The sequence below is a fragment of the Chaetura pelagica genome, unplaced genomic scaffold (genome assembly GCF_000747805.2).
Source record: "Chaetura pelagica isolate M959 unplaced genomic scaffold, ChaPel_1.0 scaffold405, whole genome shotgun sequence".
NCBI lineage: Eukaryota > Metazoa > Chordata > Aves > Apodiformes > Apodidae > Chaetura > Chaetura pelagica.
Genome location: NW_009953489.1, coordinates 1018210 through 1040640, shown reverse-complemented (window position 1 = coordinate 1040640; position 22431 = coordinate 1018210). Strand labels below are relative to the sequence as shown.

Here is a 22431-nt window from a genome sequence, read left to right as displayed (position 1 = left end):
ATGACTCTTGTATCACTTATTTTAAATTTTGCTCTGTTAACTAGTGCATTGTGCAATAATAATTCCCATGCTTTGATTCTCAGATGTTAGTTATAATGAGTCTTGAGACAAGTAACCTGTGGGAGATTGCATGTTCTTTGTTCACATCCCCATGGAACTGTAAGTGCATCTAATCTGGATGAGCTCATAATAGTCTCCATTTTGAGTAATATGGCTGTTTTCTTCTTCATAGAACTGAATTTGCCCTAAAAGAAATCATGTCATCAGGAGGAGCTGAAGATGATATTCCTCAAGCAGAGAGGAAAACAGTGACAGACTTTTGCTACTTACTGGATAAATCTAAACAGCTCTTCAATGGCTTAAGGTTAGTGGATTTTTGACAGTGTTCCTTCAGGAAAACATTGGAACATACACTGTAGTGTGAGTGAGGCTGAAGTTAGTTGTACAATGAACATTTTGGGCTCAAACTCATTAAGTTTGTTTAGGAGAGAACAATGTGCACCCTTGTATGAGCAGTTTCAGACCTTGTGTGTAAGATTGTGTGTAGAAGTAGAGGTTCACACGTTTCTGGTGAGACAGCAGGCATGAAAATGTGAGAGAGGTGAGCTGAATGTCTTGGTCACATCAGTACACAGTAAGCTGGAAGTTGGAAATTCTGTGAAAAGAATAGGATGCATTCTGAAGTGTTTGTATGAAGTGCACCCTAATGATTGGTGTGGCTGCCTGCAGTTGGCAGCCTGCAGATCCAACCCCACAGTCTCTGTACCAAAAAAACCCAGATAAGGATTGGCCTAGGTGTGAGGAAAGGGGAGGAGGGAATACTTTTTGGGAAGAAATTTAGGAAGAGATAAAGAGAAACATCCAAACCATAGCCTGTATGTGTCTGGTGAAACAAAATGTTTGATCTGAGCTGTGGAGAAAGGTAAAATCTACTTTTATCTACAAAACATGTGCAGTAATAGCTAGAAAGCCCAGCTGTTCCGTCAATGCCAATAAGGATGTGAATAAGAAAAAGGGGAGCTCAAGGAAAATAGTTGGTGTTTGGACAGTGATACAGGCATCCTGTTTGTGTCAATATCTGCTGAGTTAAAGATGATGTATTCATGAGCTGTTCCATTTCTGAGCTTTGCTGTAGAGTCTCTTAAGCAACATGGTTTTCAGCTCGTATCTTGTTGGCAGTTCAGGCTCTTACTGATCTCTGAGTAATACTGTATGTTTGGGCCCATATAGCTGCTGTTACTCAAACACAGATGGTTAGCAAAGATGGTTTTAATTCCTCCCCCCCTGCCCCTTGCTATTGATAATCCTTTCATGTGCTTTAGAAGTTGATTACCAAATCCAAAACAAACAGTTTGTGCTCCAATATCTGAATGGTAAATGGGCAGGAGAGGCAAGGGGTTCTCGGTGATTGTGTTCAACACCCCATGAAAAAGAGTTTACAGCAAAAGGGCTGAGCTCTTGAGGCCAGGATTTCCAGAACCATATATGCCTTTACATTGGCTTTCTGATACAGCTTGCTTGAAATTTTGGCCCAAGTCATTGGAGAGTGCAAACTAATACAGTTGATGTCTGGATGTGTGATGGTGAAATTCAGATCCCAGAGGTGCAGCAGAGGTGCAGCTATTCTGTCTCTCCTCTTGGGCATGGAGGGAGTTAGGACTTCTGTCAGTTTTCCAGATGAGCAATGTAGTTTCCATGTGTATCCATGGTACTTTGCTAAAAATAAACCTTGTTATCCAGCTAGATAAAAAGAAAATGGAAAATACCTTTGGAGGAAGTTTGGGCAATAAAAACAGAGAGATGGGCTTCAGCAGCTGGCTCTGCTCTGTGAAAACAGGAACATATTGGAACTGCCTCTGGCCTTGCTGGAACTTGACACAACTGATGTAGGTGCTTCTTGCACTGGACTTAACCATCATTTCACATGTAAGGTCTGTGATTCCTAAGGACATGATGACTGGATAAAGCAGTGTTGTAATTTTCTGTCTTCTCTGTTAGTGCTTGTTCTCTTCTGGGTAGCTCACCTGGAAGTGACTTGGCAAGTATCCTAATTCTTAGCCCAGTTGCTTCCTTTTCCCTCAAGCATAATAAATGCATTTGGTGTGTGCCTTCCTTCTGTTTTGAAGACAGTGATAGTCTTTGCTGTTGTGTCTTATGCCATTCTGTTCTCCCTACCACGTTTCATGGAAAAGAAGTGATGGAGGGAGAGGAGAGCAGTGATTTCCCTCCTGAAACCTCCTCTGGGCACTTCAGCTACAGGGAATGGAGCCTATGGCTATGTTGGCAGCTGCTTAGCCATTGCTGCTGCCAAAAATGCAGGGGCTCAGCCTGCCACGTCTTTGTTCAGTAGCATTTCCTTCCTCTCTTCCCAATACAGATGCCAAATACAGCATTTGAGGAAAACATATGATGATCTGCCAAGGTTGCTGCTCCAAAGTACACTTCATGCTCGCACTTCCAGCGATGCCATTCTTTGGTGGCCAAGCCTGCTAGAATAGCTTAGAGGGGAGGTTGTCTTTCTAGTCTCTGTACTCCCTTTTTGAACACCATGAGCTGTAAGTTAGAAACAGCTGCTAATGAGGTGTGTTCCAGTTGCTCTCTTCTCTCCTTTCCCCACTCCCACTGGCTTTTTTCTTGGGAAAAGGCTGGAAAGAGGGAGCATGTCAGGAATCTGTTTTTCATGGTGTACTGTTAACCAGTTACTATTTTTTGTTAATGTTAAAAAGTGCTTAAATCTGTTCAGTATCATGGAGAAGCTTAAAACTTGAAGAAATTAAGACACTTTCCACAAACATATGTTCCCAGATTATAAGGTCTTGTTGCTTATTGTGCAGGCTGCAAGAATCATGACTGCTGTCCTTTCCTGGAAGGAGTTGATGGGATTTAATACCTTGTTTTGTGGACTTCTAGTAAGATGCATGTTCAACCTCTTAGCAGCTCCATGCTGATGATGATTCAGGAACATCAGGACCCTGTCAGCTTCAGGTGGTGCTGCAGGCTGTGCCCTGCCTGTAATTACTACAAACCTATGAACATAAAAGGAAATTGTCTTTTTTCTCACCTGTCAAAACTGTGAATGTATTTAAAGCTTTGAGTATTAAACTTACAGTTAGTGTAATCTTCCTTTTTGAAGTGTACTGCTGAGTCCCTGGGATGTTCTCAACATCTTTATGTCTCTGAAAGTTGTCCCTCTGTGACAACTTCCATGTGGTGATGGCCAAACAAACCTCAGCACCTTTGCTTGGTTTGCAGCCAACAAGCTTCTGCCAACAGCATAGCTGAAATGAACTACTGACAGAAAATTAATCAAGTAGTGCTGGTCTTTCCTGAGACTATACAGCAAGAATTGGATAAAATTCTATGGAATTTATCCAGCAGCCACTGTCGTGTGGCGAGGGAACCAGCCTTCTGTGCCCAGAGTGAGAAACCCAGCCTTTTAGAACATCTGTGTTTGTGTCTTCATGTCCAGTTTGGAATGTTTCAATAGCCAAGAAATTGGAAACAGTCTCCCCTTGTTATTGGAGGCTATTGTAGTGAACTGTGGAACTGTCTTCCTTGTCTGGACAGAACTGTTCTAAATCAGAGCATCTCCACTCCCTCCTCTGCATCTGGGCTGCTTCTTGCTGCCACTTCCTCCCTCCTGTAACGCTGACTGTGACAGTGACAGCAGGAGTGACTGTCCCTGTCCCTGCCTGGAGACTCTGGAAGAAGAGCAGGCTCTTGCCTTTTTCTTTTCATATTGCTCTAGTAGCCTTCTGTAGATCTGGAGGTAGCAAAATGCCTTGCTGTAGTGCGGGTGTTTTGCTCTCCAGTTGAGTGTGTCATTGCTTCTGGATCCTATCTTCCCTGTCACCTTCAGTGCGAGGAGCTGTATTAATAATCTGCTCTGCACAACCGAGTCTTTAGTATTCTTTTGGGCTGTTTCTCAGGGAATCATGCAGATCCTCTGGTCCCATTAAAAAACCTGCACTAAATGCCCTCTTGCTTGCGCATCCATTTTCTCGATACGTGGGAGCAACGCGCGTGATGCTCAGAGCACAAAGCAGCAAATGGATGGCAGGAGCAGCAGCTCTTGTGAGCAAGAAATCTGTGGTGAAACCACGGCAATGCATTGTCATAAATGAAGTTTTATTACAGCCATGTCAGAATGCTATCAAAAGAACCAAGTGCTGCTGTCTGTTTCCATGGAGACCTCTCCGTGTTCCCCGGGGAGGCGCGGGGCTCGTGCGGCTCTGCCAGCTGCAAGGAGGCTGGGGAGACGTGCGCCTGGACACCCAGCAGGGGCCCAGCACCAGTCCTCTGTGCTCACCGGCCTCTTAAAACACCCCTGATTCTCCTGGGTTCACACCTAAAGCAGTGCAGGACTGGATGTGATGGGAGTGCTTAGGCTGGGCGAGGAAGGGGCAGTTGGGGCACAGGGGTGCACAAAGGAAGGTGGCAGTGGGGTGTGATGGGTGCATTAGCTCACAATGAGGGATCAGTACCTGAGCAGCAAGTAGTTACCTGCTTATTTCTTCTTTCATGTTTATACTTCTTGGTGTTTAAGAGAAGAAGGGTGTTTTCTCATTTCCTGATGTCAGACCTTTGCTCAAATGTCCAAAGCAACTTGGTCTGGAAAGCCCAACTGCTTGGGTTCCATGAGGCAATGTACTAGTTCAGTCATTCTGCAAGTTAGCACCAGGGAACTTGGGGCTTTTTTTTTTTTTTTTTTTTGTAATTACCAATTTGAGTGTTGTTTTGTGTTTGTATTCACTTTTTAACATTGAGACTTGTGGATGTGCTAATTAAATTCAACACTACCTTTTGCTGTATAAAAACCTGCAATTTACCTTAGGCATGTAGTTGGGCATCCTCCTTTGTTTAGCTACAGGGTTTACATCTATTACAAAATAGGAAGTGGTGAATCATTCATTGCAGTAAATGCTTTAAATTTGCATGTGTTGGCATCAAGCTGTATTTGGATGAAGCTGTTGGTGCCCTGAAGTACATGCCTATACTCCTTTTTACCCCTTGCTACACCAAAGTACAGTCCAAGGAGTGAAGCAGCCAGTTTCAAGTTTGAGGGGATTTTTTTGTTTTGTTTTTGTTTTAATCCTGCTCAGATTCCTTGTCATCCTCATGGAATAGCAGCAGCAGGTACTGTAATGGTTTTCCAGGCTGGTAAGAGTTATTGCTGATAACAGATTCATTTTACATCTAGTAACTAAGCTAGGTCCCTTCAAGCTGTGTGTGAAGTGCAGTTGGCTGACAAGTAAAGGAATTGTAATTTCCTTTTCTACCTGGGGTGCTGTTAAAGCACTTGGAGTTAACAGAAATACACCAGTAGGCTGCTCTGGAAATTGTAGTATACTGCTTTCTTTGCTTTTCTTACTCTTCCAGAGAACGTGATGTGGGTTCCGAAGGGTGGTGACACTGCCACGGACAGAAGGATGCTGCTGTCACTGTGCTGACTGGAATCTACTCCCTAACTCTGTGTTTGTTGTGTCTGTTGCAGGGATTTACCTCAGTATGGGCAGAAGCAGTGGCAGTCCTATTTTGGGCGAACATTTGATGTTTACACCAAACTCTGGAAGTTTCAGCAGCAGCACCGGTGAGGGGGCGCGGTGGGGGCTGCTGCGTGGGCTGAAGTGCAGCTCCAGTCCCTGGTGTGCCCAGGGGCCCCAGCTAAGATGGAGCTTTCACTGGGTTATTCAAGCATGAAGGGAGGGAATAGTCACTTCCTGTAGTGCTCACAGGCTAATGAATTAAAATGTTGCAGCATTTTCAGTGTGACTTTTTTTTTTAACAAAACCTTTTCCTCTAATTGAATGTGTGTTGCTTTAATATCTTAGCAAGGCGAAGCTGAGCTGGTGGCTCCTGCAGTGCAGAGCCCATCTGGAGCGGCGTGAAGCTCTTGCTGCAGTGTGGGCTCTGCTCTTTCACACCTTTCGTTGGCTGTGTAGTCTGAGTGTTCTCCTGGGAAGCTGTGACCTTTTGGTGTGTGTATTTTGTGAACATACTTACTTTTCACTCTTGCAAACTTATGCAAGAGAAAGGGCCCTTGTTCTGGTTTTCACATGCAGTGCTGCTGGCTCCGCGAGGAGCTGCTACTGGGAATGCCACACCAGGAGTGAGAGCTGAGCTTGGCCCTGCAATGGTTCTTTGTCTTGTCTGGTGTGATGTTCTGAGGAATTCTGGAATGTCTTTTAATCTTTCTTTTCTCTCTTGTGAAATAGACAAGTATTGGACAATCGGTATGGGTTGAAGCGGTGGCAAATTGGGGAAATTGCTTCCAAGATTGGGCAGCTCTATTACCATTATTAGTAAGTAAGCACAGAAGATGATTCCGTAGGGGAATGCAATGCCAGTGGCAGCTCCATGACAACCTCTGGGTACTCGGTCGGGAGAAATGAACCTCTCAACTGAGTCATGGTGCCCATTCCTGATGAGAAGGCCCTGGGGACTGTGTGAGGTGCTGCAGAGAAGGGCACCCATGAATCCAGTACCACATTTTAAGCCACACTGGTCCTGCCTGAGGACTTACCTCTATCCCAGAGTGTCTCTAAGTCTTCCATGTGTGCTACATTTGACTCCTGTACAAAAGTGTGGTTTACAAGTTTGGGAGCTTAATGTTCCTTTAAACTTTTCAGTTAACCTGTCACCTGTACAGATGGATGCAAGATGGGCAGATTTGATTGCTATCTGAAATGGAATCCAAACTCTGAAATCTTTCCTCCCAGCAGGCACAAAGAATGAGTCTGGCTTTCACACAGTGTTACCTGAGGAGGGAGTTTTGCCACTGAAGCAGGAGGTGGTTGAGGGGGCAGGAAGGGAGGGTTGGACACGGGTTTCTATCTGAAGCAGTCAGCTAATCTGACTCTTGCTCTGCAGCTTGCGCACTTCAGAAACCAGCTATCTCAATGAAGCCTTCTCCTTCTATTCAGCCATTAGGCAGAGATCATACTACTCCCAAGTCAACAAAGAAGACAGGTATGTCTCAATGAATGTCTTTGTTTTTTTAAGACGAGAACCAGCAAATGAACCAGTGTATGAAACCAGCAAATACCCATAAACTGTAGGAGCATGACTAGGATAAACATCAGTGTTGTTGAAGGAAGTTTCTTTAAATCCTCCTGCCATGATTAAGAACATCAGTATAAATAAAAGCTTTGCTGTGTGACTGGAGGAATATTCTATTATCTGGTTCTGGCTAGGAAGCTATTAGCCCCGAAGTTTTGTTATTTTAAGTCCTAAGCAGTATCAGTGCTGGGACCCAGTATGCTGTGGCTGGAAGACAAGTCAGTTAGGTTGAAGCAGAGGAACCTGTTTGGTTCTAATCAGGCTTTTTAGGGGGGCATCATTTAGTACTGCAGTACAACATCCTCATGTAACTGACTGGGGCAAGGTCCAGAAGCTTCAAGAGGCATGACACCTTCCTTTACACTACACTGGGAAGACACACTCAGAGCAGGGCTGGCTTGTGCAGTCCAGAGATCATACTGTCTGCCAAAACAGAGATACAAATAACAACAGGTAGAGACCTCAGTTCTGGATCCTGATCTTACAGACTAGCTAGTAAACCTAGTAAATCAAAGTGAAGTGAAAGAAGAAGTTATCTGAAGTAATCAAGATAAATGCAGAAGGTGAGTTAGAGGGTTTCCTGCCAAGTGTTTAAGGATTGCATGTCTCTAGCCTTGCTGATGCCTAAGGGCACCTCTGTGCCACAGGAACATGAAGGTTTCCCTGCTCTGTTCTGACGCCTCTTGATCTCATCTCTTAAAAATCTCTCCGTTCCAGTCTGAGTGCTTGAGCTTTTTCAGACAGGTAGGGTTGACCAAGCAGGTTTCTAGATGCTGTGATTTTAGAAAATGAGTAATTATGGGCTATGCTGACTTGCAGATCTGTGAGTTGTCCCAGGTGGGTGCCCTGTGAGCCAGCTGTGTGGTGCAGTGGGGTCAGATGGTGCCCATCAACTGTCAAACAGCTTGAAGAGTCAGCAGTTATATCTGGCTCCCATGCCTGTTACCATGTGAGGAGACTGTGGGGAGGAGGGAGGCTGTGACTTTTTTGAGGTACAGTTTATGTCCCTCTACTCAGATTGAAATAAGCCTCTAAGCAGCCAGGTAGCTGTTGATCTCCCCACGAATTAAATTAGAACTCTGCAGAGTGTTCAGCTGTGCTTTGGTCTTAGATTCCTCCTTTCCCTTGCCCCTGTTGCATACCTGTGTTCTGCTTTAATCTCAGATGTGGCTGTGATGTTTTTGTTGTTGTGTTTAGGCCTGAATTGGTGGTTAAGAAGCTGCGTTACTATGCAAGGTTTATAGTGGTTTGTCTCTTGCTCAACAAAATGGATGTTGTAAAGGACCTTGTGAAGGTACGTTCAAATGAGGATGGAGGTGCGAAGGGGTGGGAAGTTGCTGGTTCTTCAGGGCTTTTTTCCTAATTAAGGAGTCCACAGTACAGTTTATTTCAGTTGTAATATCACTCATTAGATCTATGATGTTAGCTTCTGCTGCAGCATAACTTTATTTTTTTTCATTTAATTGATTGTGCTGTTGGATGCCACAGAAGGAAGGATTAATATGGCTAGAGCTATAGAAAGATTCAGTAAAATGTGAATCCTTGGATAGATAAAAACTTTACAAATGTATATAGGTATTTAAGAAGAAACAGTCAGATGCAGGTTATTAATCTGAAAATATGGGGATCATCTGGTAACTCTGATTACATCTTCATTCCTGTAATGGATTTAAGACATGGGTAGAATCTCCCCCAGCAGGTCTTCATGACAACACTGTTGCTTGGAAAGCCAGTGTCTCCTGGCTTGAAGCTGAGCTTATTTCTCTTCCCTTTCAAACTGCTATTACTCTGTCCCATGTCTAGAACACATCCTGAATACTTCCGCACCTTCCAGGGACCCATCAAAATTAAACCTTGCTAAATGATGTAGATATTAGGATGAAATTGGAGAGCCTGGATCTGCATATGCCTCTCTTCTGCTATGGGAGTAAAGCCCTGTGTGCCTCTAAACACAAATCTTTGTACATGAAGTACACACCTATAGGACCATGTTGATTGTTGCTTTTCTAGTATATCTGATAGCCAACCTAGTGAATGTCTTTGATGGCTTAGACATTGAATGATGACACTTTAAGCTCAAATGATTTGATAGCATTGTTTGAACATCAAGTAAAGATGATCCAGGATCTGCAGCCTAGATGGGGAGATCTCCTTTAAGTACAAAAAGGAGCAGCTTCTCCTGGCAGCCTGTGCAGCCCAGGCCCCTTCAGACAGCCCTGCTGCAACCAGCTTCTGATAGACAGTTCTGTGTAGGTTGCATTACTGTCCTTGTGTCTGAGCTGACTTGACTTGCTAGTAGCAGCTAAAGAAGCCATATCAGGTGCTTCATCATCCTATTTGAAGTTACTTGTAAGCTGAAATTTGAGTCCTTGGTGTCCATGGCTTATGGGAATAACCAGTGACATAGCTTTATGTGAGTGAGCTGGTTATACTAAACTCCAGATATTCTTTACATTTGGACCTACTTTAAAAGCCACTTTGCATTGCCAAAACTCCGGGTAGCATTGGCATTCTGTCTCCTGAAGGAACACATTCTGGCTGGCATCTTAGTCATAAATGTGCTGCATATGTTCTCAAGTAATTTTAATTTTTTTTTTTTAATAATTATTCTTAAAGGCCAGCACAACTAACCAAATTGTAACATTGCTGGCTGTCTGCTAAGCTCTCAGTTTAAGAAGTGACTGTGTCTGACTTAGAACTTTCTACATCAGGAGCTGTCAGATGAAATTGAAGACTACACTCATCGTTTTAATACTGAGGATCAGGTGGAGTGGAACCTGGTTCTTCAGGAAGTGGCAGCATTTATTGAGGTGAGAATACCATCCATTTTTAGTTGTTAGTTTAAAAGCAAAATTTTCTGACTTGTTCACTGAAGTGTTCTGTGTTACCATCTCTGGGGTAAGCAGGTCTGGCATGTGCAGGGACAGTGTTCCTGTCCAGTCCAGTCACTGAAATGCGTTCAGGAGACTGTAACAGTGGCAGCCATTGGAGTGTTTGTGGAGTCAGACGTGGTCAGACAACATGTGGGAGACAGCAGCTTGAGGCTGAGATACACTCTGTCGCCTTAGTTTTGCTCTTGATGTTCAGAAATGGTGGAATTGAAAATGCAGCAGTTATGGTCAATATTTTGGAGAAACTGCCGACTCCAGTTCTGTTGTTGTGGAAGCCAGTCCCACGTGCTGATGTTTTGAGGGTGTTTCACAGTGCACTTTGTTGGAGTCCTCCATGACTGGCAATGTAGAAGCAGTGTGTGATGGAAAACATGGTGTAAGCATGGCAGTTTACTGAGAGGCTCTCAGCAGAGTTGTCTTGTCACCACCTTCTGAAGTTTGTTAAAAGGAAAATACATTTTTTTTTATGCCATCAAGTGAAACAGTCTTCTGCTTTCCTCCTCTTGGACAAGATGTCACTAACAGGAGTGTTTATTTAAATATTGCCATGATGGATGGCAGCAGCATCCTTTGCTCATCTCCTTTGCTGTTTATTTCTAGGAAGGGAAAGTGAACTAAAATAGTGCAAGATTCGTCTGCACTGCAGGAACATTTAGTTTGTTCTGTGTGAATTTTGTGAGGTCATTGATGACATTTGGTTCCTCAGGTATAGAAAAGCTTGAGGTGGAGTTTGTGTCATTGGAGGAGGTTTGTTTCTCTGTTTGCTGTGCCTTCATGTGGTTGTACTGTGTATTTGCTTGCAGTCCCTCGGAGCTGTTGCTTTCCAGGTGGCACAGTGTTGCTCTGTGCCCTGCACACAAATATACAAATACATCTGTGCCAAATACAATTTAAAAATCTGCCTCAATTATGAAACGTTTTCTGCAAGTGACGAGACCTTTGGACTTCTCTCTGACTGCAAATCTGTATGTTTGCTTGAATTCCTGATTTATTCTGATTGCTTTTTGTAGGCAGACCCTGTCATGGTTTTAAATGATGACAACACCATTGTAATCACCTCTAACAGGCTTTCTGAAACAGGAGCTCCATTGCTGGAGCAGGGAATGATAGTGGGACAACTTGCTCTTGCAGATGCACTGATTATTGGGAACTGCAACAACCAGGTAAAAGAAGTTGCAGGGACATGGGTTTGTATCTTTGGAGTCAGTCCTTTCCCCTGTGCTCCTTTCCCTTCTGATCCTACAACAGAGATTCCAATAGAGGCAAACATCTGATGGTGATATTTGCAGTGGCAGCAAGAAGAGCATCTCAGAAATAAGAGCTGAAAATGAAATGTTAGATATTAGACCTGTGGTACTGACCTCTTACTGCTTGTGTTCATCATGTCCATTAAATAGCTACAGCTGGTTTTCATACACTGGATTGTTCTTAACATAGAAGCAGGAGAGGCCTCTGGGGTATATCTAGAAGAAGCTTGACTTGAGCTTTCAGGTGACATGCTCCAGCTTGTCACAGCTTCAGTTGCAGCAGGAGGGGTTTTCAAAAGACATTCAAGATCTTGTTTTTTAGATGATCATAATAGTGAAGTTGTTCATGACTTCTCTTTGAGCTCTTTTCCAGGTAAGAAAGGCAGTTGTTTCTAAACTACAGTCTGTGCCTCTTTTTCAGATTTTGTCTAAATTGATACATGTAGTGGTTCCAGTACTTGGTTTGTAAACACCCCAGAAAAGTCTGTAGGGGTCTGCACTGCAGTGAACTGACCTGGTAGACTTGTAATAGACTTTGTCCTCTGTGAGCCCTTATAAAAGTAATTCACAGGTCTTTAGAGATTCAAAGATTATACTGACAGACCCCTGAGAGGCAGGAGTGGTCTGTCTGGTATGCAATTGGATGTCTTACCTGGATAATTCCAAAGAAATACTGTTTATACTCTATCTGGCAGAATAAACTGTCTGACTCCTTTGCAGGTCAAGTTCAGTGAATTAACAGTTGATATGTTCCGAATGCTACAAGCTCTTGAAAGGGAACCAATGAATTTAGCATCACAAATGAACAAGCCTGGGATGCAGGTAAGTTCCATTTCAGTGTCAAACCCAGCAACAGATCTTAGCTGGGTAGTTAGTCTGTTTTGTGCTAAATTGTGTATTCTTGTACAATGGTGATACTGTCACCATGCAGAGCAGGTTAGTAAAGTTGGTGTAGCTCCTACTAGAGGTTAGTGAAGAGTAGCTCAAACCAGTGGAGTTGCAGCCAAGTAATTTTTTGGGGGTTATTTGGTTTTTTTCCCACTTTTTTCTCCTTAGCAAACCTTCAATAGTGAAAAAATGGCAGAAACTAATATTTGGGCAGCATTTCACAGCTGTTTTGTGTTGGTCTAGGCAAGGTACTTCTGAAGGAGAGCCCTGGCTGGCCTTGTCCATGTAGACTCCCCCTTCCTTTGTCTTCACTCCAGCAATCATGCAGCCACATAAGTTCACCAGCTTGCAAGTCATCTGAAAGTTAAACATCCTTTTCAGAGAAAGCATAGACATGTTTTATCTGGAGGCAAAAGGATATATAGAGATTCTCATTTATTTAATGGAGATGAGGAGTGAAGCTTTCCACTCCTTTCTTGGGTGATGCTTTAGAGAGTAAGAAAGATTTAGGTAACAGATTTAAATGAGGGATAATTTAAAGTTCGGGTTCAAATACTGTGCATTTTGCTTTACTGTGTGGTAGGAAATGCATGGGCAGACCATTTGTGTGAGAAGCATGATGAATATGAACATTCTAATAAATAGACATTTAGAGGGTTATGAAACTGCTTTGGTAATAATATGGTTGTTGGGTTTTTTGTGTTGTGTTTTGGTTTTAACAGGAGTCCACGGAGAAACCAGCCAGGCGTGAAAACCCCCACAAATACCTGCTGTATAAACCAACCTTTAGCCAGCTATATACCTTCTTAGCAGCATCATTTAAGGTTTGTGAAGTTGGTGAATTTATTTGTAACTGAAGAATATCCAGAATGGTATGTGGCACTGAATGAAATTGTGTCAGCAACTTAGGATTTAGTAGTAAAAACAGAATATGAATCCTACAAGGAAACACATTTCAGTTTGTTTCAAGAAGCAACTGTAAGGAAACAGCAGGTGAGGTGAAGGAAAGGCATCCTTATTACTTAGAATTTAGGGTGCCTGCATGCTCAGCCTCTTGCAGAAATTAGAAGCATGTGTTTCCTCATGCAGACAGCCCATTAGAAAGGTGGGAAATAGATTTCTTTTACAGGTCTGTAGAGGAACCTGGATGTGCTGTGCTCGTCCAGCTGAGAAGGGTCAGGGGGAAGAGGCAGATGTTGCAGACTCTGGGGTATTTGGAAACAAAGAACTTCCTTTAGGGTTCTGAATTGTTTGGGAGTTAGGGTCTGCTTGGATCTTGGCAGCTTTGGTTTCTGTATCTTGGAAAGCCTCAGGTCTGGCTAGATAGTAAGAGAGTCAGTGTGGAAGCAGATGCTTTCTTAGTGCTGCTTGAACCTCTAATATCAGCCTAGAGGCCTGTGTGAGGGGAAGAAAGTGTGAAAATATAATTGGTTCACATTTTTGTCTGTACAGATAAAAAATGTCTGTGCCCCTTCTATTGGAAGGGGTGTATGTGGTAGAGAAGGGCATATACACATGGAAGAGAGTGAAGGGAAGCCAGAAGCAGGAGTAGCACAATATTAATTAAATTACAATGTATTTAAGAAGGTGATGGTTGAATATTAAAATAAACTTCTGCATTTCTTCGCTTCCACTCTCCTTTGTTTGAATTTCAGGAGCTGCCTGCAAACAGTGTGCTGCTGATCTACCTGTCTGCCACGGGCGTGTTTCCATCAGGTCGTTCGGATAGTGAAGGTACAATAAAGGAATGCTCCCTGTCATGAACAGGGCTTGAATTCTCTTTATGTTCCAGGACGAGTGACCAAGAAAGATGTCACAAAGCTCCTTTTAAAAGACAAGTCAATTTTATTCTCCTGTCTACTTAGTAAGATACCTTTTTTCCCCACAAACAGTAATTAATTCCATGTATTTAAATTACTGTGCGTTAGCCCGAGACCTTTTCAGAGGACATCTCCAGCTTTTGATGCATCTGAAGCATTAAAAGCTTCACCAGTTTTGAAGACCACATGGCTCAGTTGATGGATCAGTGCAAAGTTAATCAAAGGCTCAATGGCACTTTGTGATTCTTTCCAATCTCCAGTACGATGAGGCCGTAGGTCAGGAGACGGGCGGTGAAAGGGCTGAAGTGTCTGCAGGGCCTGTTCGATTTGCACGCTTGTTAACCTGACAATTCAAGCCCTTCTCATGATTTTTGACAATTCCCCTCACCTCATCCTCCTGTTCTTTGTAATCTAGCAGAATATTTGGATGCAGCTGCAATCTAAAAGCTGAAAACTGGTTGGCTGAAGTAGACACAGTCAAAAGATTTGTTTCTATGATTTAAGGAAAAAAAAAGTTTAAAACATCCTAAATATTGTACATGCCTCATCTGTTTGAGACTTGCATTCCTTTATAAGATGCATGCCTTGTCCATACTGATGCATGATTTGTAGAGCTCTCAAAATGTTGAAGGACAAAAAAATCCCTGTCAGCTTTGGATTGTGGCAGGGATTTTTTTAAAATGCTTTTAACATTTTACTTTTTTTGCTGCAACTTGGTGATAGGTTCTAACTAAACCGTGTTCTTTAGAGCCTGTGTTATGTCCACTTCACTGCATGCATTGTCTCAACCTCCCCTTGCTGTGGATGCATCCAGGCTCTGTCATCTGAAGAGCTGCACAGTCAGACTCCAGTTCTCATTAAATTAATCCCATTACAACTGCATTCTTTTAATAAGGTAGCCTAGTCTGCACAGACCAAAAAATTCTACCTTATTAAAAGGGAGAGCAGCTGCAAGTTCCACTGTGTATGGCCTGGAAGCCATTTGTGTTTGTCAGCTCACATTTGTAACAGTGTAAATTAATGTGTGTTCTGTTCCTAATTTTGTATTCCCAAAGCTTCCGATAAAATGGAAAGGTGTCATGTATCCAAACCTGAACTAACTGTGTTTGGTGGCCAAATATGAGTCAACCAACTCTGCAAATGTGTAACAGAATGAGGGAATCCTGATATTTTATTTTACTAATGTTAGTGATGTTTCATACCCCTCTCAATGCCAGGAATATTTCCTGGTATGTCCAGCATGTTTTTTTCGTGTGGGATTTGATAGTTTTTATAGCCATTATTTTTCTTTGCCCTCCATCAGACAGCTAGGCAGGTAGCTCAGTTGTGCAAACTTAGCAGAATATTGCTTTAACTTACTCTAGGAACATGTGTCCAGACTGTGTGCATTGAAAAACTGAATTCTGTATTTGGAATTTTAAAAAAGTTAACTTTTGCTGCAGAAGTGAAATCTAGTTAAAACTCTTTTTATTGCATTGACTCTTGAAAGCATATTAATTCTCTGAGCTCTCTCTTCTCCCCTTTGCAGTGTTAGAACTGCAGATGATAGTGTTATATCTATTCTGAGAGGCTACAGGGTTTTTTGATTGATTTCGCCTTATTTATTGATCCAATTCTGAATCCTATAGTAATTTTACAAGGGCATTGAATTTCCTGTATGAAATGTGTGACGGGTCTCAGTCTTTTTGCTGTGTAGTGTAACAAGAGCAAATCTTTGGATCTTTTTTTATTATGTTTGTAGATAAAAAGTGAATAAATTAATTAGAAGATAGGAAGTTGCACTGTGTGCTTCTATTTAATAGATGCTGCAGCTACTAACAGTGCACAGAACAGAAGGTGTAGTCAGCAAAGTCTCCACGTTCCCCTGGCCCCTCCTCACAACTGGAGTGGTTCAGCTTCACTTAGTTGTCTGGGATTTGTTGTTGCTTCTCCTCTTCCATATAATAATTAAATCCATGACAGAGGTGAGTTGCCTAGGCTGATTTTAGCTTTCTTTCTGCCACGTGCAGGTCCATATGATTTTGGTGGTGTCCTGACAAACAGTAACCGGGACATTATCAACGGGGACGCCATCCACAAGCGGAACCAGGCGTACAAGGAGATGCACTGGTAAGTTCCAGGGGGTGACAACTGCAAAGTCAAAGGACTTTCTCACTTTAAGAAAAATGTGTCAAATTGCTGACACATTGAATTCAATGTCTTCAGTGCAGGACATTATAATGTAGCATGGCTTGAAGTAGAACAATTAGAAATGAATGTGTAACTCGTCTTGATGATTCAAACAAATTACTGTAACTTAACATATTTTTTTATTGCTGCAAAACTTCAAATTAATGGTGGGTGACTTCTAAACAAGATAAACATCACTTGTTGGGAAAGAACTAATAAGAAGTCCAATAGCCCATATTGTAGGGAATAGCAAATGAGTTCTGCACTTACTTGCTGAGGGTGATACTGAGGACTGGGACGTGGGGCATCTCCTTGGTTGTTACCTGGACAGGGCAGCTGTGTGTCTGAGGAGCTTGTTCACTGTCACAGCTTTGCAGCACTTCTAGTGCTCTGTGAAGCATCCCTTTCTCTTTACAGTCTTCACCCTGGAGATCTCTACCCTTTCACAAGAAAGCCCCTGTTTATCATTGTGGACTCTTCAAACAGTGTTGCCTATAAGGTAAGGCTCTTGAAGGCATCTTCTTGTATGGTAGGATGCAGTGTCAACCCCTAGTTAGCTTACACTTTTAACAGGCCATTTTTTTTAAACAGTTTGTATTCAGTCTTTCTTTTCTTTTGAGGTTGTGCATGCTAGTCAGGATCTGATCCTATGAATAGGAACAAGAAGGAGAAGCACATGAACTGCCGCTCATTGGAAAGTAATAAATCCTCCTGGAGGGAAAAAAGGTTCAAGATTTCCAAGGTCTCTGGTGGGAGGTTTATTTTTGTTATATACCAAAGACAAATCTTGGTGTGTGTGTGTGGGGGAGGGAGATAACTAATCTGCCTCTTTTTTTTCCAGTCATCCAACACTCAGTTGCTTTTAAGCAACAGAAGGAGTCAAAGCATTGAGCCTGATCTTATAAAACACAGGGTGTCTGTGTCTGAAGTGTCTGAAAAGTGTCTGAACCAAGAAAATAACAAGACTCAAATTTGCATCCAGTGTTACTGTAGAGTGGTATATGCTTGGACAATGAGCCTCCTTCCCAGGGGGCTGTGGATTTACCACAGAATCACCCCATGCCAGATCACCTTTGGGAACCTGCAGTTCGGGTAACACAGAAGCAGGCATTCTCAGTCTCAGTTGCATCTGGGTAGCATTACAGCATTCATTGCATTCATGAATGGGATATTAAGAATGTGCTATATCTGGGGAAAGTGCCACTTCCTTATATCTGCCTTTTTATAGCTCCATTCTGTGCAGGGAGAAAAGGGAACATTCACAGCTGCATTCCAGAGGACTGACAGGGACGTCTAGTGGCCAGACGAAGTTGTTCATGTTCAGCATCCATAGTCTGTGTCATTTGTTTTAAAGACATTTGTTGGCCAACGAGAGGAGCTAAATCAGTCCTCAGTGTGATTTGAGGTAGCTCTGTATTGAGCCAGGGCTCTGTTACCTGGCAGTCTGAATCATGATTGGCCTCTCTGTAGGGTTTTGGTTTGTTGTACTGTAATGCATTTCAAAGGGGTTTTTTAGATACTAATGCATTTAGCTTCACCACACTAGATTTCAGTGCAAATCTGCTTTTTATTAAATTCCCTTGCCCATTTACAGGGATGGAAATGCAATTAGAATGATTTACTTGTCTTTCTGAGAAAATGAGACTTTGGTAGGGAGTTATTTTACATTCCAGTGTAACAACAGGGGTGTGTGGTTTTGCTTCAGGGCAAAAAATTAGGCTTGTTTTTTGTTTGTTTGTTTGTTTTGGGTTTTTTGCTCCCTTCCTCTCTAGCAGAACTGATGAAAGATACGAAGTGGATCAGCTTTGTAAGAAAGAGTGAGGGATTCCTGGTGATCCTTAATTCAAATGTAGCTCTGGACATATTGGGGTTCTGTGGACTGCTTAGAGCAAAGGATGGTGATGGATTCCCACGTCTGGATTTGCAGCTCTTGTGAGAATAACTGTCAAGTGTTTACAGTAGAATTCACCTTTTGTACTACATTTACATTTTATAATAGAATTTTCTTCAGTTTTTATGGGCATACAGCAAGCAAAAGCTGTAACCTTCAGTTTCTTTTCCTTGTTCTGCAGTGACCATCAGTAGTGTAAAATACCCCCGTGCTCCATCTGCTAAGTTTACAGGGCAGCTTGTGTGAGGGATGGCTAACTCTGCTTGCATGTAGGGAGTACAGAAATGAGAGTTTTGGAAGCATTTCTGGACAGGATTATGGAAGTGGCTGTTAGCAGCTCTGACCCAGATCAGAATCATGTGGACACAATTGTGAAGAATTGAAAAGGAGGATGAAGAAAAAAAGGAAGGACCCTATTTTAAAACATATTGAGCCTTTGAAAACTCACATTCCTCTTCACAACCTGTTGTGAAGCAGATTGAACCCAGGCAGACAGATGTGGGGAAGTGTTTAGGTGTTTTATTTTCAGCTGGAGGTAGATGGCAGAGCTCTCAGTCTCCCTGTTCTCCAGCCCTGGTACCTTCCTGGCTGTCCTCGCTCTGCTGCCACACTTGGTTCCTGTCACCAGGGCTCAGGGACAGGGCTGTCCTGTGACTGTCACTGCGTGTGTGTGAGACTCCTCAGAACAAAGAGGTTCTGTGCAGTTGTGTAAGAAGTTGCAGTGGGTGCACAGGCTGCTTCACACACCCTGATCCTTCCTGGTAGGACAGGAACTGTCCTGACATTTAAATGTCACTGCTACCAGTACTGGCAGTAACAGCAACTGCTCACACATCTTTTCTGCAGCCCATTTCTGCTCTCTCCCTCTCTTCTCCTCCTCTCCCCCTCTCTGGAGGGCTTAAATGGTGATGACTGAATGGTGATGCCAGGAAGCAGCTTGCCAGTTTGTCAAATCAGCAGCACTTGAGCAGCTTCCTCCGCTGAGTGTTTAGCTGGAAGTGGAAGATAACTGCAAACCGAGCAGATCTACTTAAAGCCATGAATTCTTTTTAACACTTCCATTTAAATATAGATGGCTGTGTTCTTGAAGGTTAACACTGGATATGTTGATGAAATAATACTTTAAAATCAGTATCTTCTTCTAGCTGTGGTTGTCTTAAGATGGTGGTCAAAAAAAACCAAACCAAGAACTCTGGCCAGTAAGAATGCACAGCCTTTGTTGGTGAGGTGGTGGTAATTCTCAGCTCAGTGAAGCTTACATGGGAAGTGATTCCTTTGGAGATGACGAGTAGTTCCTTTTCAGAGAGGGATGTATATGAGGCCCATTTTAAAAAGCAGCAGTGCTTCTGCTGGAAAACTTTAATACTGAAGGGAAAAAAAGGAACCATTCTGAAACAATAACATGTTCTAACCTTTCTGGGGTTGTCCATGCATTGAAAGGTGGGCAGTTCCTTATTCAGAGCTGCTACCAACGTGCAGGCTGCAGGGTTGAGCTTGTGGTGCTCAGCTCCAGGGCTGTGACGTGCTCCTGTGCACACACAGCACTTCCCTGCGGGACTGGGGAGCAGAGGTGGCTGGTGAGGGAGTCCTGTTCACTTGGGCTTGGCAGGCAGCTGTGCCTGGGCAAGAGCTGAGACAGCACCTGGAAGCTTGACAGCCTTATTCTCCTGGATCTGTAGTTCAGATGCAGTGACTGGCACGAGCAGCTGTCTCCCAAAGAGCACATTTGGTGTGAAACTGTAGTTTCTCCCCCTTGCAGGACTTGCTGGCTATGTTGACTTAACCTCTGCTGGGACAGAGTCCAAAATGATCCCAGATACTATCAGTGAGTAATACCTTTCCTGAGGTATGAGTGACACTTGGCTCTTCTTGATAGCTCTAGGAGGCCTGTAATTGCAGTGTTGTTTTTACTGATGGAGAGCATGGAAAGCCTGCGCTGGTGTCCAGGTGCTGGAAGATAGAATTCCAGCTGGGAATCTGCTGGCCACAGCTAAGCACATGTTACATTAGAACATGCAACCTGGTGATGTGTATTCAGTCCAAACTGGCAGTGTCTGGGTGGCTCCTCCTGGAGCTGTAAATGTTTCTTTATTGTACAATTTTACTAATGACTGGGCTGACCTGCAGTTGCTCTTGTCATGGTCAGAGTCTTTGTGTCTTCGTTAGAGACCAAGTCTTAGCTGTATAAAGCACCCTTGGGCTGCTAATGAAATCAAAGGGGTTTTAGGACTAGTCAGCACTATGTTAGAGAGGAGAAGGTTTTATTCTGATTAGGCTAGATTACTGTCTTTAGTATTCAGCAGACTTAGATTAAATTAATTAAGTGAAACTAATTTAGTTGAAGTATACTGCCCAGAAGGGAATGTTCCATGTTGAATTAAGCAGAACCCAGAAGGAATTAAAAACTGACCTTTTTGATGATTCTAGACAAGCAAATGCTTCTGGTGATGTATGCCTTACATTTGTAACAATTTTAAGTATCTAGTTTATGGAAATGTGCGTTGCATTTTTGCTTTGGCTGCTGGTTTGCATGTGAGCTCTGATAGGATGCAGACATGATAATTTACATTTTCTATGGCTTTCCAAGCCTGAAGTTTTAAGGAAGCTGTTTTGGTGGAACCTGTGACAGCTAATGAGGTTGTGTAAGTGATTGCTTTTCCTTGGTGATAATTATTACCAGTCAGAATACCTACCAGATAAACACATGGTAGGAGTGGTACCAGGTGGATGTTGGTGAAACTGGACAAAGGCATCGTTTGAGTTTCTGGAGAAATTCTTGTGCAACAGAGCCCTGAGGCAATATTTAAGGTGCTGGTGGAAGGGCTCATGAAATGGGTGTTGCAAGTGAGGGTTCAGTATAGCAGATGTTAAGATTATGACATACTTGCTTTAAAAAAAACTTACTTTAAAACTTTTCTCCCCTGGGTTCTTCTGTTTCTTCAGAAACAGTTTCTCCTGCTAGAAAGACATGGGGAAATAAGGATAGTTCAGCTGGTACTGAGGAAAGACACAAGATCTGTCTTGACTTGAAAGCCAGTGGCCTTCTTTCTGATTGCAGAAGGTGATTTTTTTCAAGGAACATATTACAACTGACAGCCAGATTCCCATTAAATGAGTGTCTGCTGCAGTGGCAGGGAAATGAGTCCTGTGCCAGGATGTATCTGTAGGTCAGTGCTGAGCTGTGTGAAGGGCATTAGTGTGTTCTGTCACTAACTGTCTTTGTTTGTACCCTTAAACTGCTGAAGATTCAAGAGCAAGGAAAGTGACCATCAATGCTTCCAAATTCTTATCTGTTACAGAATTTCACAAACTTATTTGGACAACCCTTGGTGTGCTTGCTTTCTCCAACAGCATATCCAAAAGCTTTGCAAGGTACGTGTAGTGCTGCCTCTCCTCACAGGCTGCACTTGCATCATACATCTATGCCAAACAAATATAACTTATTCTTCAGGAAAAGAGAGTTTTTTATTGCTACATCATCCCTGAATCAGATTAATGTTTTGTGAAGTAGTGTGATAGAGTTTAGTTACTGTTTAGGGCAAACAATTTATTCTAACAATGATGATATTTCTATGGATACTTCATTAAGTGCCAGGAGGCAAAGTCTTCCTACATGGAGACTCAGAAAATTGCCAGCCCAGTGCTGGGATGGTGATTGGGATGATCAGCACTTTGGGTTGCTTTATTAGTCTGAAAAAGGGAGCAGAGTTAGTTAAGGTTTTAAATGCCAGGTGTAGACCAAAATATTAACGAAAACCACTGGCTTTGTGTGCCCTGAGAGGGTGTGTTCATAGTAGGAACAGGCAATGAAACGTTACCTTCTTCAGTCCTTGTGACTACTGTGAAACATAAATCATTCCAGACTCTGTCATGGTGATTTGCCATGTTAAGCTTGCTGTCCATCACAAAGACAAGTCCAGAGCTTGGACCTCTGTATCATGGCAAGTTGCATGGAGTAAACAGGCTCCAGGATATTGCAGTGTCCAGAAGGGCAACTATGTAGATTTGATTGGGGCAGAGGTTCAACTGCCTGGCTTTTTGAATGGAATAAGAATGTCCATGTTTAATACTTCTCTGTAGGATTTATAATCAGGATCTCCTATTGGTTGTCTCAGTTATGACTGTTGTGGTTGAGTTATATGTTAAAAAATGAAGACATAGGCCTCCCACAATTCATGAGAAAATGTGGTTTCTCTTGGTGTTCCTGCACATCTCCAGTAAGCCTCTACTGCTAGTTGTTGCTTCACGTTGAGAACAGATCTGCTCAGGAGGAGAGAAGACACAGCTAACACCAAGGAGCAGCTCCTCTGTTCCTTCACTGTGAGGCAGGGACAGCTTTGCTGCTTCACACACCAAATGTATCTCTCTGTCTATTGATCTGGTTTTATGTTCTTATTTTTTTTAGACCAGTCTCAGCGGGGCAGCCTCTTCACGCTCTTTCTGAACAATCCTTTGATGGCATTCCT

The 22431-nt window shown here is 42.8% G+C and overlaps 1 protein-coding gene across 1 annotated transcript in view; it reads left to right on the top strand.

The window, feature by feature from the left end:
- The first annotated feature begins 257 nt into the window (after positions 1 to 257).
- SCAI (suppressor of cancer cell invasion) overlaps positions 258 to 22431 on the top strand; it is a 24316-nt gene continuing 2142 nt past the window's right edge. The window contains exons 1-14 of the mRNA XM_009998820.1: positions 258 to 364; positions 5495 to 5590; positions 6216 to 6302; positions 6871 to 6969; positions 8257 to 8353; positions 9771 to 9869; positions 10961 to 11113; positions 11918 to 12019; positions 12808 to 12909; positions 13741 to 13819; positions 15915 to 16014; positions 16492 to 16573; positions 21265 to 21337; positions 22371 to 22425. Coding sequence (XP_009997122.1) covers positions 258 to 364; positions 5495 to 5590; positions 6216 to 6302; positions 6871 to 6969; positions 8257 to 8353; positions 9771 to 9869; positions 10961 to 11113; positions 11918 to 12019; positions 12808 to 12909; positions 13741 to 13819; positions 15915 to 16014; positions 16492 to 16573; positions 21265 to 21337; positions 22371 to 22425 — 1331 coding nt within the window. The remainder of the gene's footprint in view (positions 365 to 5494; positions 5591 to 6215; positions 6303 to 6870; positions 6970 to 8256; positions 8354 to 9770; positions 9870 to 10960; positions 11114 to 11917; positions 12020 to 12807; positions 12910 to 13740; positions 13820 to 15914; positions 16015 to 16491; positions 16574 to 21264; positions 21338 to 22370; positions 22426 to 22431) is intronic.